This window comes from Esox lucius, chromosome 14 (genome assembly GCF_011004845.1).
Source record: "Esox lucius isolate fEsoLuc1 chromosome 14, fEsoLuc1.pri, whole genome shotgun sequence".
NCBI lineage: Eukaryota > Metazoa > Chordata > Actinopteri > Esociformes > Esocidae > Esox > Esox lucius.
Window position 1 is genome coordinate 19,162,912 of NC_047582.1, and position 15,719 is coordinate 19,178,630.

Consider the following 15,719-nt stretch of genomic DNA (forward strand, 5'->3'; position numbering starts at 1 on the left):
CCATCCACTCTTTAGCCATTGTTACCAAGAGTTTGACAGCTGGCATGTTGAGTCCTGCTATAAACTATATCCAACAAATGTTTGACTGCATCAAACTGACTGTCAATTGACTAAATCCAACAGCTTGCATCATAAATAACAACTCATTAATATTTGTAGATCAGTCAGTCACAATTGACCTATGATACATGATAGTTTGACACTGAATCCTAAATTCAGTGACACTGAATCCTGCTGCAGCGTCCGAGGAAATCTATTTGTAATAACATCAGTGGACGTGAGCAGAACCATTTGTATTCTTGACATGTTAAGGGCAGAAAAAAGTTGGATCTGCAGCCACTCCTCTCTTTTATGGGTCTTAGACATTGCTCTCTTTCTCCATGCATCCGTCCCCCAGAGGCACAACCTAGAAACAAAACATCATTTCCTTATAGGGTGAATTTTACTAATAACTCCTTCACAGGATGTTGTTGTCTCCTTCGGTGTTTGTATTTCAAGTGGTTCATTATGATTAATCACTTGTAGGGATAGTGCAGTGATAAATGTTTGATGAGCGCAATAGTAATTTCTGTCTTGTACTCAGAATAGGATCACTAATGTGTGTCCTAATGTATGTATCTCAGCTGGGCAATTTGTCTAGTGGTATCATCGACCTTCCTGCTCAGTAAATATGTGTAGCTCTGTTTCCTCTTCATGGGTCAATATTCCATAGGGTGCTTCAGTACCTCTGCCTCTCACTATACTGTGCGGGTCCCCAATAAGTGGAAGGTCCATGGGAAAATGGAAAGGGAGCAGGTGACTTCCACTTTTGGACATGGAGTTAATTTGACACTAATATCTTTGAGATGTATCATATATATTACAAATGTTGTTTGTGTATTGATTTACTTATGTATAGGTTCACAAGAAGTTAAAGAAAAGCTATTGTTTCAACTACTTATCCTGCAGCTTAGTTTTGCTTGCTTGAAAATGTATTCTCAAGCTGGGGATTCAGCGGTTGATAATAACCAGTTGATTACAGTCAGTTTAATTTATTTGTATATCTTCATTCTTTTATTCTTTCTCAGTTTTTTTCCACAACATATCTCCTACCAGCATGTGTGGTGGGAGATATGTAGTCATCTTTGTAGTTCTAATGAACTGTGGAAGAATAGGCTAACTGTGAACATTTCTACTAACTGTGGAAACGTTGCAGCTTCCTGCTTATTGTTGGCCTCATCTTTCTTGAACTCCACAGATTACTTTTTAGTGAAGACCAGTATGTGGAAATGTAGTTTCACTTTTATCAACGTGACATCAAACACGACACTTATTGGAGACAATTGCTTCGCCCTGCACCCGTACATACACAGGCAGTAATTGAAAGGATTAACATCAAAATATGTCATGGAATAATTTTGATATGAAGATCTACGAATAATAAGGAGTCGTTATTCATGAGTATATTTCAGCTGCAGTTACCTGTGACTTTTCGAACTCAAACCTTTCATCTTTTAAAATATTGGTAACCTACGTCCATGTATAACTCATGATTTCAAATGAAATACATGTTATTTTAAAACAAATTGAGCGGACCATAACGGGTTTCAAGGAGGAAATAACATTCACTGAAAGGGTTAAACAGCCAAAAGGGGCTGAGCGCTGTTTCTTGACTGACAGTTCCTTCTTCCTTACTCAACAATAGAAAGAGGAGGGATTTCCTTTGCTAATTGGAGATCTGTTTGGAAAAGGGGGTGTATTCTAAATCGATATGACCAAATGGGGTTGCTTCTTGGGCGTAGCTGTGAAGACTGAAGTATGACGTTGTAGGTTTACAGGTGCGGAGGGCGGGCCAGGAGTCGCTGGCAGGAGATTAGCATAGCAGGGAGGGAGGAGGAAGAACGTAAAAAGACAGAAAGAGATCGTGGGGATGAATGTATATATGCGATAATCGGCGCTGCAGGTACAGCGAAAGACAAGTGGATACAGCTTTCCGTCCCAGAAGGGGAACCCCATCTCCCAAGCCCCGGAGAAATTACATTTCTCCCCACAATGTCTGGTGGAGGAGAAGTTCGTGTACTCCGCCAGGAGGCTGGGCAGGAGAGCCCAATGATGCCGGCCTGGAAACGAGAGATACTCGAACGGAGGAAAGCAAAGGGCGGCGGGTCTGGAGCAGGTGCAGCAGAGCCTTGCTCTAGTGCGAGCTCGTCGCGGGTTAATGGCGAAGTAACGGGAAATAGCAGCGCCTCCAACAAAGACAATGGAATCAACGCTAATTCAGGTCGTAACTACACCATCACTCCAGCGAGCCAGCACTTCGCAAGCAAGCGTGGCAGCTCCCCCACCTCCCCAGAGCTCTCGCCGGTGAAAACAAACAAAGACCCCTGGACTGCCACCGATCCTTATGACTTAGAAAAAACGGTAAGGGATGACGAGGAACATGAAAGCCTGGTTCTGCAGGACAGTCTAGGCCCGTTACAGGAAAACCCCTTCATTAAACTGGAGAAGGAGCGAAAGAAACGTCAGGACAGGGAGAGTACCACTCGTCCTGTTCAACACATATTGGAATTGTATGGCAGTGTTCCTGGAATTCGGACTATACGCGCTGAAAATATCATTATCATAGAATCCGATCCGGATTACTTTCCGGAGGCCAGTGGAATTAAAAGCGGGTCTTATTTGCAGCAGAATGGGGTGAGCAGTTACAGCTCCCTCAACGACCTCTTGGACCGGAGAGGCAGTGGGGTTACGGAGATACGGGCTAAGGAGGTGGTAATTTATGACACCGCATTAAGCAGGAGCGAGGAGAACTTGAGCACTCTGGGTCGTCCTGGTCACGAGGGTGCATTTGAGACAGGAGAGGGTCAGGGCAGGGTAAGCCGCATGCTGCAGAAATTCGACAGCAACTACGGAAAACTGCAACCAAAGTCTCGCAGCACAGAGAACCTGCTGGACTTGGAGGCCAGTTCAAGCAGGCCAAGACATCGGCCCAAGCCACAACCTGATCTGGTGCCAAAATACAAGTCATCCGCACAGCCTAGCTCACCAGTCCGCACCCTAAGCAACACACAGTTGTCATCCTCCGTCTTCCAGAGCTCCCAGTCTTCCAAAACAAAGCCACAGCCCTCTCCCTGTGAACCTGACAGCAGCCCGTGCTCTGACGGACCCCCTCAGTCGGTGTCTTCCTATCGCAAGCGTTTTGAGGTGAGTGGGGGTCTCAATGTGGTGGTCAGTTCCAGAGAAGAGGCAGCGGGGCCCCAGACCAAGCCCTTCAGAGAGAGAGACTGGGATAGCACAGAGGTGCCCCCCAAACCCAAGGTGCCATGCTCTCCGGATACCCGCAGGCCCTCCGCCGATTCTCCCGCCGGTCCCTCCACACCACCTGTTTCTCCCCCTTCTGGATTTGAGATCCGGCCCTCACCCCAGCCTGACCTCTCCCTGCTGCCCGCTGGGGACATCCAGGCCCGTGCCCTTGCCAACCTTCGCCTCCAGTCCCGCAACTCGTTCACTGTCATCCCCAAACGCCATGAAACCGCCGCCTCCCCGGGCAGCACAGGCCCGCCTAGCCCTGTCAAGTCTCCTCCCTCCCAGAGAGTGGCAGAAATGCCCATCCTAGGAGTGCCAACACCCATCACCCCTCCACCCACTCCAGCAGCCTCTGAAAGGAAAGAAAAGGAGTGGGTAGAGGTGAGAGTAGCCAGGCTAACCCAACCAGACCCCCCCCCACCGACTGGCACCAAGACCCCTGTGCCTTCCCCTCCATCCCCAGTGCCCTCTGTCCAGTCGCCATTTCCAGAGGAGCCACCCAGTGACCTACCGGTTACCAATATAGATGACATAGACGTGGACCCCTCTCAGCCCGTCAGCCCCAGCCCCACTCCTGCAGTCCTGAGGCGGAAGGGGAACACCTTCACTGTGGTACCGAAACGAAAGTCCGAGCCACAGCCTGGCTCCCCGGAGCCCCAGGAGCCCTCGGCAAGGTCTGGTCCCCCCTCCACGCCACCACAGGCCCCCTATGCCCAGCTGGGCTCCCTGCTGAAGAAACGTTATCCTGCAGCGGAGGATATCGAGGTGATTGGTGGGTACCAGTCCCTGGGACGCTCCTGCCTCACGAAGATGGGCTCCACTGGCAAGAAGGTGAGACATGATGCTGAGAGAATGTCAACAGAACCTCTATTGTAACGGTTCCTTTTCTATTCGTGCTTTGTTTTGCGGAGTAACTAGTGGACTGTGCTAAGTTTCTGATTTTTGCGTGGCTTTTCTTCCCCTCTCATCACACCTTCCCTGCTGGATTAAATTGTTTAGGTGGGCACTTGCATTTAGCTCTGCTTTAGTTATTAATTTCTTTGTTGGGTTAGTCCCAGACACCCACCTCTCTCAACTATGGGACTGAATTGGCCTTCTAAGTAGGCTAAGTAGGCCTGTCTAATCCTGGCCTTTCAGTATACACATGTTCATAGAAGGCCTTGTTCTAAGTAACCCTTTTTCTGTCCGACCGAAGCGAGGGACAAAACAATAGTACTCTGGTCCCTGTTGTGAATGATAGAGTTTTTAACATTAAGTTCAACCTGCAAAAAGACAATCCAGTCGTTGTGACTTTGAGCAAGGCTCTTAATCCTAATTGCCCCTGTAAATGACTAAATGGCTCCGGGTTAAGGATGTCTGCTAAATGATTAAAATCCATAACCCAGCCCACAGATTAATGTGTATCAGCATTTCCCTGATATCTAGGCTATATATTTAGCAATGCAGCACTGTCTCTGTCATAACCTAATCCTCTACCAGTCTCAAGCCCCTTTCAACCACAGCTCCAGTCACCCCCACGCAAGCTGTGTGTGTGTGTGTGTGTGTGTGTCTGTGTCTGTGTGTGTGTCACTGTGGTTGTCCCTGGCCAGAGGACAGAGAACACAGGCAGTAACGAGGCCAGGCCCCTCAGAAGCATTCACTGTTTTTGTCCCCGGGAACGCTACTAAATTCATTAGGAACGCTATGTTTGAGCTCACCAAATTCCTCCGCCTTTGTTGTTTGTACATGCATGCTTTTCTTGGCCATCATTTCACCACGGGGCCAAGTTTTCCCTGGTTTAACTACAAAGGCAGGGCCACCCTTACAAAAGCATCATGGGTTGACTTGGTTAGGCTGAGTCCTATGGCATTTTCCTGAAATTCTTCGGCTAGGGTTCTGTGTGAGACTAGCCTGGCTGAGTTTAGTTTCCTTTTCAGCAACTGGGTTGGGTTTTTCGAATGTTCTTTTCCGTTTTTAAATCCTTATAATATGAACTGAGCTTGTCATGTGCGGCGTTTTCAAAGGCATGAATCTGACTTTAATCTTCAACCGAGTATTGCCAACTATTGGGCTCTTATGATTCTGAAATTAACGTATGCTTCCTTACTCGTTGGCCATGGTTTCTTGTTCAGTTGTGATAGTTGTATTTCCGGCATTTTGACCCAGTATGTTGGATTAAAACCTCTGCATTTCTGTCACTGACTCTCTGAAATGATACTTCATGTACAGGTTTTCCACCCAGCCCTTGTATCCCTGTATTTACCAGGTTTCTTTATCAAGATTGTCCTTTGCTCCTTCGCTGTTTGCTTGTGATCTTCAAGGAGGAATAGCTGGATATATATAGGTCAAGTGGAGCTCTTGTGCGGCACAAGCCTTGATTTGCATAAGGCAAAATCTTGGAAGGACTTCAAGTATTATGTATGCCGAAATGTAATGTATTATATGGTTGGCCTACATTCTCTCTGAATAATAATAGATGTGACAAAATGTGTAATAACATGGTTTATATACTACCTTGAGAACATCTTTTGGTGTATGTCTCTGTTGTGGTACCTGGTACTTCTGTCGTGGTATTCATTTTATTGTATTTGACCAGGATGTCATTAGGAACACTTTCTTGTTACAATAACGACCAATCCAGATTTATTACTGTGCGGCAAAGCAGAGAGGTGACGACAATACAGACAGTGTTTTTATAAAAACTCCACACAGTAACACAAAAGGCTTAATACGTATTTATAACACATTATTAAAACACAGAGGACAGAAGAAATGGCAATTTATTCTCTAAATACAGTCACAGAGCTAGTGAAACTTGGGAGGGAGTTGTGGCTGAGTTTTAAATCATGTTGGAGTTTAGATTTAGATTGATCTCACAGGACAGACCAGGGTGGAGTAGTTGGTTGTTGTTTTTTTTTTTAGGTTTGTGACTAGTTATTACAGGAAACAGTAGACGGCCCATGTGCTTGTGACAGAACTACCAGGGACCCGTCCTGCTATTTGTGTTCTTCCTGCACTTCCTGCGCGTGTTTGCTTAGAGTGAGGCATCCAGACTCCGCTGAGTACTTCTTCATTCAAGCTGATGATTTAAAGGTTTGGTTACTATTAGGTTGTTCACTCAAGTACAGTAGTTTTGTAATAGTAAGTCCTGATCATTCAAGACTAAAAATAGTGCACTCAATCTTTAATTAACCTTCATTCTGTTGTAAAAGTTTATAATACCCCCAGTGGAAATCATGGAAGTATACTCCTGGCTTACATCACTGACTGGTGACGTTCTGGGCATAGTCCATGGTCTTCATTTGTTTTCAAATGTGCTTCCTTCTCATCGTGAAGAAACGTATACATTTTTCAAAAACCTCCAGCAGATAACATAATGCCTAAACTATTTATTTAAAATGTTATGACCCTCACACATTCTTAGCACATTCATGGGTCCTCCCGTTTGTCAGGAAATCATAATTATTCCTCTCTGTCATGTCGTAACCAGGAACTGAGTGGAACGGCCTCATTTTTGACTGGCTGTACATTCATAACTTCGGTTTGTATTTCGGGCTGATCCAGCAGCAGCAGCTCTCTGTCAGTTCATTGTGTGTTTTGGGCCTGTTATCCGGCGACGGGACTTTTGATGATGAGTATTTGGGCTGCTGTAGTTTGGGCCAGCATGTTAAACTGATCGGCCGAAATGAAGTGTTTCAACAAAAATAATCCCAACTCCTCACCTGCGTAGACTATCTAGACATAATTCCAAGAACGGGGTCAAGATCTGAATTTTACTACTGTATTTTACAGAGGTTGTTGTAGCATAACAAACGATATCACGCTGCAAAATCTCAAACTGAATCCTGGCAGCTGTCATAGTTTACAAAGTGACATTCCTCTGTCTAATATTTGAAGAAACGTCACTTTTTTTTTTTATTGGTCATGAGAATGTCATCCGCAAGGGATGATAAAAATATCCAGACTTAACTAAGGCCCAAGCACCATGTCTGTCACACAGGAAGGCCAATCAAAGGACACTCCTAGTCTTATTGTGTTGCAGGTGTGAAAGTCCATTGTGTTCAATTATTTACTAACAGCCATCATTCCCCATCCCTCATCATGGCACTTTCTGTAACCACACCTTCCCTCCCTGTCTGTCTGTCTGTACATGTAGGATCTGTTTGTCATGTTTCTGATTCTCAATGCAGTTTAGATGAATCATAAGCCACTCAGCGTCTTGAAACGTTCATCCTGACTGTGATGTGACCATTGTCACATGCTTCTGTAGGTTTTAGTATGTCTTTGGTGTCTACCGCAACAGCATAGACCAGAGTGATTCCCCTCGGTCCTGTTGCCAGATGAAAATATCCTGTTGGTTCTGGGCCTGGAGCTTAGTTAGAGCTTGTTTGCAGCACATTGGCTTGTGAGTGTCATCGGGCTGTTTGGTTCTGACTGGGGAGAGAAACAAGGACCATTTGAACAGGGCGGTGCCAGTTGATGATGGCAGACATGCATGCTGACAGACCAGACACTACACAGGGAGGGGAGAACAGATTTAAGGGTACGATTGATTGAATTATGCTGGGTGGTTTCAGAGGGGTGTGAAAAGGTCACGTGATGGAAATGTGCCTATTAATATCACCATTCGCCGTCTGTCTGAGTGCTGCTGTAGGACGTTGTGTAGGCCTCGGCAGCATAACACCATGGGAGGTTTGACTGTCTATTTATATACAAACAAATTGTATTTAAATGTTCCTCCCGCCTGTCATTGTGACTGTCATTGCAGCAGACACATGTAGGAAGTATTTCTCACTGATCCGTTTCGTGTAGGTGGGAGCTGCTGACATGGTTTGCTGTGGTTGGTTTATTCTGCTCTGTTCTATTTGTTTCCTGTGGTCCGTACCTGAGTTTATGACCAGACTTCATTCTCTCTCACACAACGCCATAGTTCCCCACTTTATAAGCGTATAGAACAGGATCGGTGTGTCTGTTAGCATGTCTGCCTCTCCCCCTCTCAGCACGGCCTGTTTCACTTCCGCTCTCCCACTTCTCTCACTCCCTCACATATATCCATGGCGCCTGTCGCCCCAGCAACACAAGCAGCAGCCTTTCTATCCTGCCATTAGGATTCCAGAGTAAAGGAGAGTTCCACACTCATGCTTTTCCCTCTCGCTCCGTTTTATTCCACTCAGCTTGGACATTGAGTGAAAAGTAATAGATAATTAATCTATAGACACATTGTAGCATATAATTACTCTTTATTAAGGCTGGGTTTCTGGGCACAGCATCTCATTATTTTTCATTTGACAGGTCTCACCGGTACACATTACTCAGATTCTCTGTTGGACTGTATCTAAGAAACGGCTCACAATGTAGCAAACAAACACTTGGCCTGTTATCTCGGTCTGACTCACTCAGTTCAGCTTCATAACTCTGTAATCCTTCTCCGATAGCATGAAGAGTAACACCTTACTACTGGCCCAACAAGTGTACACACACACACACACGCTCAGTCCCACACGCTGAGAAAAAGGGCACACTGTGGAGGACTCACCTGACATACAATGTAAACAGATTTCACATGTTGTCTCGCTCCCCCACGCGGCCATGTGAAACTGTAAGAGATTGTGCCCACATGTTTGACCCTGTGTGAAGAGTCTTCACCTGTAGTGTAAGACCTGTCAGTGAGTCAGTTCACAAGCCAGTGTTTCCTGCTGCTGTGTTGTACTGCTACTTCGGTAGAGCTGCAACTGCTTTGATGCTTGCGTAACATTAGCAGTGAACATTTTAGGTTGGCGTTGGTGGAATATTTCCAATTCTTCTGACGGTGTACATGATAGTGGCTGCTCCAGTCTAGTGGCATTCTATTATTAACTGGCTGGCAGGAGATTAGCTTTAATCAGGCATCAGCTCTTTGTGTCCCACACCTCAATGACAGCATTACCAAGACTCTCCCTCCATCCCTCCCTGTCCTACTGTCACAATACACAGCCATGGGACGGGAAACTACACAGACAGGTATACACAAAACACTGCAATTTGTGTTTGGGAGTGTGTGGTTTTGTTTCGCAGATGATTTAGGACCAAAGGTCTAGTAAAGCATCAGAATGTGGCCTTATTAGGAGCTTATGTCTAAAGGACGTGTGGCCACTAGAAAAAGTACATTTCCGGCACAGGGTTTCAGTTTAGCGTAAAGCTTACAACTGTATTAGAGTCTGGGTTACTTTTAGGTTTTGGGTTAGGCTTTTGTGTCTAGGTTTAGGGCATAAGTGTATATCGAGGTTATGGTAATGGTTGTGGAACACATATATATTTTTTAATTTCTCATGGTCCCCCCATTGATATAAATAAAAGGCTATGTGTGTGTGTCGTTCAGTCTCTTACTCATTCTGTGCACACCATGTCTGGACCCCCAACTGAACTAGGACAGAGCATGCTGGGTGGAGTTTTTCAATTCAGGCTGGCTTCCCAGCTCGCCTATTTGCAGGGGCACATTCACACAGACACGACACTCTGGCTCGGGGTTTGAGCCTTCTCTCACTTTCCCACTCTATTGTAATAGTGTATACCACACACACCGCGGGGAGAAATCAGGCAGCACCAACAGCAGACACACTCGGATGTGCCAGTCATTTCTGTTTCATTGTGTCAATTACTGGAATTCAAGAGAGTCCTCAAACCACCCGGTCCTGTGGTATCTGTTCTGCTTAAGTGTGCGGTGGTGAATGGGAAGAGCCCGGGGCCTGAATCAGCCCTCTGTTGGCCTGTCTCCGTGCCCGGGGAGAGGAGAGCAATCACTTCTCCTTTCATAATACAGGCCTTCATAGCCCTGGGTTGACATGGCGGAGGGAGAGGGGGGCGACGCTGAGGTCTCAGCCCAGATTGACACACACAGAGGAAGTCAAGCCAGCGGCGTGTCCGTTTTGTAGGCATGGAGCTCCTAACGCAGGAAATGGGTCACGTGGGGGAGATCTTCTCTGAGATGATGTTGACGAGGGCAGTGGGAGAGGCTTCTACACTTACAGTACCACTCACATGTAGGGATGTGTCTGTGGAATGAAAAAGGAATTGACCTTTGCACCCCAATATAGTATTTGTTCTCCCCTTTTCGTGCTAGTCACTGAAAGGCCACCGCTGTCACATAAGATCAGCCATGACCAGGCCGAGCGCAAAGTGACTTTGACAGGATTTAGGAACAACTTTCTTAGGCTTCGGAATAATTTGTACCGAGAAAGCTGTTAAAGGGGTTTGTGATGGGAACTGTAATTGTAGTGCTTAGACTAATGGAGTCCTCTTTCACACTTTCCCCTCGCTTAAATCACGTGTCAGGATGATGAGCAGAAAATGCACCACAAGTGAAAATGAAAGCCCTGTCTAAATCAGCGATGACCTCTAAGGCAGTAAGCTTCAATGGATTTTTGTTTCATCAAAGTATACAGTATCATCAAGGTTGAAATCAGTCTTGAGAAAGTATTGAGTTATTGGATGGATGACAAATTACCAGGCCATTTTCATTTTGATTAGACTTGATTATAACATTGATCTAGGAGAGGAATGTTTTTGAGCGCATTCTGGAATTTTATCTAGCAGAGAATATTTGAAATCTCTTGTGATTGCATTGACACAATGCTTTGCCATAGATGCCTGTGCATTTAGATTTATCTGGTAGCCCAAGGACTTTGATCCTCTCTGGACATCTAACATCTATAGGCCAGACTGGAGCTGGGCTAAGGGCTGAGGCTGGGCCTTGTAATGAAGATTAGGGCAGATTTAGAGTAGGGCCTCCTGGGGGACTTAAAGCCAAGAGGTGAGTGGTACATCAGCCCCCCCAGACTGACAGCAGCGAACCTTGGGAGGCAGGTGCGTGTGTGCGTGCGTGCGTGCGTGTGGTGACAGTCATGGTTATGAGGTTGACGGTTGTGTTCCAAAACATGTAGCAACAATGTCTCACAAGGAAATAAAACTCAAAGGTCAAGCTCAGGTCCTTATAAACTACAAGTTACTTTACGGTAACCCCAATAAAGATAATGTGTCACAGAAAAGTTCAGTTTGGTTCACATACTGTAATGCAATCAAAGGCCAGCCGGAAATTGTGATAAGCCAATTTGCATTTAATGATACTGAAATGAGGAAACATAATGCTTTGTTAATGTTTCTATGTCTAGGGGATTCATGTACAATAAAGTGCTTGCAGGTCTGAATCGTTTATGCCATTAGCAGTAATTTCATAGTTAACTGGTGCTGCGTTCCTGACCAAGAAAATTTATATTGTGGCAATTATAGCTAGGTGAAATCCCAAGCATTAGGTTAGCCTTATCATTTCTACAGAACTTGAGGCTTTGTACAATAATTAAACCGGAGGCCATTTTCCCCCTGGCACATGTTGTAATTGAAAGTGCTGAACTGACCTAGATAAATTCAATTAACTTCATAGCACTCAATCATTAAGAAAATCACAGAATACAACTTCCCTACCATTTTACCACTGAGCCTCATATTTTAGTGTTCAATAATGGATTTCTCCTGTTACCCCTCTTTACAGCTGAAGATCTCGTTTAACGAGTTGAGCCTCCAGAGCACATACGAATACCCCTCAGAGAGCAGCGTGTGGGACAGCGGAGATGAGGAAGAGGAGGAGGATGGGAATGGAGGAAGAGAGGAGCACGATCAGCCTAGCATGGTGGGACGCATCCACATCCCTCGTCCAAGCTACACCACCTCCTCCAGCCACACAAGCAACAGCACCGGTGAGAAAATGACAGGGAACGGGGGAGGGGAACGAAAACAGGAAATGAACAGAATGAAAGGAAGAGAGGGGATGAAATTGGAGAAATGTGAAAAGGGCCAACAGTTAAACTGAAACCAAAATGAAACCCATTCAAATGGTAAGTGGTGGATGATAAAGATCCGTCCAAGCTATTAGCAATGTGGAAATGACTGAATAGTGTTTGGGGTTGACCCCGGCAACTGGGAATGATGTAGCATGGGAGACACCTGCTGGTTGCTTTTAGCATTGACTCTACTGGTGGTGATCAGTTAAGCTGATGAGATCAATCTTTCAGTAACTGTTGTTGGTGTGTAGAGAGGAGCCAAGCAAAATTTATCACAAATGTTTAAGCAATCTGGACATGAGCTCATGCTTATGTTCTTGCAAAAAAAATTGCATTCACAATAAATAACCAATGTGCCCTTCTGCTTTCAGATCTGTCCACCTATATTCCCAAACACACTGTGGATTTTAACACCTGGCAGGAACATAAGCTCGATGACCCTGTTTACCAGGGGGACACCAATTCCCAGCACACACAGATGTCAGAGGAAGTTATGGTGTGTCTGCTTTTCAGTTTGCGACACATTCATGTATTAACCTCAACTGGTGTGGGGCTTATTAGAATGATGGGACAACAGTTGATTTATTTTGCTCCACTGACCCTTCTCTTTATTTCCTGTCTTTCTCAGCTCACCCCAGCAGACACCTCCTCCCTGTCAGACTTCAGCAGTGAACCTGCTCTGTACTTCTGACCACCCTGGACCCAACATGAACCACTGCTGCCCTGTAGTTCCAGTACTACGAACGACAATAACACAACCCCCCGGCCCAGACCAGACTAGTACCAGAGCCCGTTGTGACTTAACGGAACTGGATGTCATGTCACACTCAAACACATTCAAGCAGTCCTTTTTATTTTTTTATTTTTTTACACATTCTTTAGTTTGACATCTGTACATCATCCTACTAACCAACCGCCCGCCACAGAACCCAAGCAGCTGGACTGTCATCACTTGTAGGGTTGATGTCTTCCCTAACCCATCCACCATTTCCTCTCACTGACAGCCAATGAGCAGTGAAATAAACACCCAATCTGACTGACTGAATTTGATTGTTAAAAGAAATCCAAGCTTTGAAAACGACATTATAATTCGGTTTTCCAGGCGTACAGTCTAGGCCAGAAGCCAGTATGGCACCCCTCTGTCTGCTTTGATGTGTCTGTGTCTCCATCAACGATGTCATGTTAAACATCACGTGTATTTATGCTGTCTGTGTTCTATGGTCCATGTGTCCTTGTAAAGGTGATGTACGTAGTGGTGGATCACCTTCTCATAATAAGTGACCAAATTCCTTAAAAACAAGGATGCCATTAGTGCCCGTCCCTGTAATGGCTCAGTGTTATTGTGTTCTGGAGTCCCGAACTGTAGGCCGAGGACTCCACACAGGGAATGGCAGACTTAAAAAATGAACATAAAATGTAAATAGTGAAAGGGTGCCACAATCCTAGTTCTGTGTGTTGTTTTTGTACTTGCACGTTCTGATTTCTACTGACTTGGTTCTCCTTTACTGTATGCTTCTTCTGTATGCCTTCAGTTTTTGTGTTTACAGACAACAGTGCTGTATTGGAGACTTTGCCTGAAGAGTCTAAGAGCATGCAAACATCAACAATTCTTCTGCTCTGTAGAACTGCTCAGCTTAGTGTTGTCATCATCTAAGATCTGTGATGTACTGCTAATAAGATTGCCTTGGCAGCTCATGAACATTTGACTATTTGAAAATGTTCTACTAGAAGCTTAAAGATGCATTCTGTGACTTCTGGTCGCTAGTTGTAAAAACAGCTTTGACCGGTCCCTGAAAATGGTATAGCGTGTATGTGCCGATATGTGCGCCATGTCATCAAAACCCCTTTCAGACTTGGAATGGCATGGGTAACTGATGTATTATAGTGATTCTACTTAAACAGTATGCACATATAAACAATGTTTTATTAATGTAGCCCAAAATGTAAAGTTAAAGTCTTGAATGCATCTTTAATATCAAGGGCATATTATAGAGTATACATGCCTTGGTATAGCCTGGACTTAGACCATTGGCTAAAATACTATTAGAACAATTGCCCATTTTCAATGTCCATATTTGAACACGTACAAGTGGTAAAAATAACATCAACCACAAACTTTAATATAGAGTGAAACCATTCACCAGCATGTGTGTTCCTGAAAGGTTGAGTTTTCTTCCCTTAAAGTTCAAGTTTGCTCCTGGCAAGCTTGTCCATGTGTGTATTGTATGGATCAGATAGCTGGCATAGACAGGGAGGCGGTCCTCTAGGCCATGCCTGTTTGTTTCCTTTAACATGGATCAGACTGAATATTTTCTGACCTTTACAGCCAGACCTCATAAACTTTGACATTCCATAGAGAGCGAGCTGGCCCATTGTAGTAATGATAACATTTGATTCTATTATGTATGAGTGGGTGTGTGCACAAGGGTGTGTGAATCTGAAGCCAGTGGTGCAAGAAATCAAATATTTTTTTCTTCATCTTTTCAACAAGGATACTTTGTTTTTCTAATATTTTTACTCATAATGCCAATTGACTCTTGCTGGGGTGGCCACCCATCTCATCATTCTCTAATGTATTTCGGCCAGTATTGATGTACAGTTTCTATACTTCATGTTTTCATAAGAATAATTTATTACTTGCATCTTTTATTGCTTATACAGGAAGGATAGGACTTGCAATTGGGAGGCATAAAATGTTCCTGTATACTGTAACTATCATGATTTGAGAGACTTGGATTGTTTTATGTAAGATTTTTATCTAAATTTGCACTGTCATTGTATTAGCTGTTTTGCACTTCATAAGAAATACAGGCAAGATAGAGGAAAGGGGGGGGGGGTACTCATCAATCTTTTATTGGGTAGATGAGAAACAAGAGATGGGTGAAAATGAAGCAAACACTGCCCAATTACACCATTATTGTAACATTTTGCCACAACCATGTAATGCTTTTCTTTGCCCAGAGAATGAGCACTGGTTTGTGTCGGCTGTGGATTTATTCCATGCCACAGACAGAGCCCAACTGCTATTCATCTGCTAACAGCTGTCTTTCAGGACCAAGTCCCTAAAGGGGCTAACCGCTCTTCCTGGGAATTGTGTACTTTTAATGGTAGCTTTTATTGAAGTGGGGGACCAACAGCCAGGACTTTACACAGGACGGTCCACTGTTCCATCATACTGAATGGCCATAATCAGGATAGACTGATTCACTTGAAAGAATATTAAGCCTGGGAACATTGTATTTTCTTATCTGTCTTGTCTACCATACTGTAGCTAGAAGTTCCGTCTTGTTCTTTTTTTTCCCTTCCATTTGTCTATTAAGATCCAACATCAAAGATGTTTACTGTACAATTTGTACTCGTCAATAATTTGAAGAAAAAAAAAGATGTCAGACCTGTACAAACAAAAGCTCAATAAATAGATGACATTTAGGACAGCATGAAATGTCTCTTAAGAGTGTGACTTCTCCCCATCCCTAATGCAGATCTCTCAACTAGATTGTTAAACCCGACTCAACTGAACTTCCTCAAAGCAGACAAAAAGCTGCTTTGTGGAGGGGATTTACCAGCAAATAGAAGGTATTCACCTAAACCAGCATTGAGTTACTTATTATGGATTTACATATCAAATGTGCATGTGTGTAA

General features: G+C 44.4%; 1 protein-coding gene across 1 annotated transcript; it reads left to right on the top strand.

Annotated features, from left to right (window-relative positions):
* Window positions 1-1,791: 1,791 nt before the first annotated feature.
* tprn (taperin) lies at window positions 1,792-15,506 on the top strand. The gene is made up of 4 exons (XM_010877859.4): window positions 1,792-4,116; window positions 11,789-11,993; window positions 12,449-12,573; window positions 12,706-15,506. The coding sequence occupies exons 1-4, from the start codon at window positions 2,032-2,034 to the stop codon at window positions 12,766-12,768; spliced, it is 2,478 nt and encodes an 825-aa protein (XP_010876161.2). The 5' UTR covers window positions 1,792-2,031; the 3' UTR covers window positions 12,769-15,506.
* The last annotated feature ends 213 nt before the right edge of the window (window positions 15,507-15,719 follow it).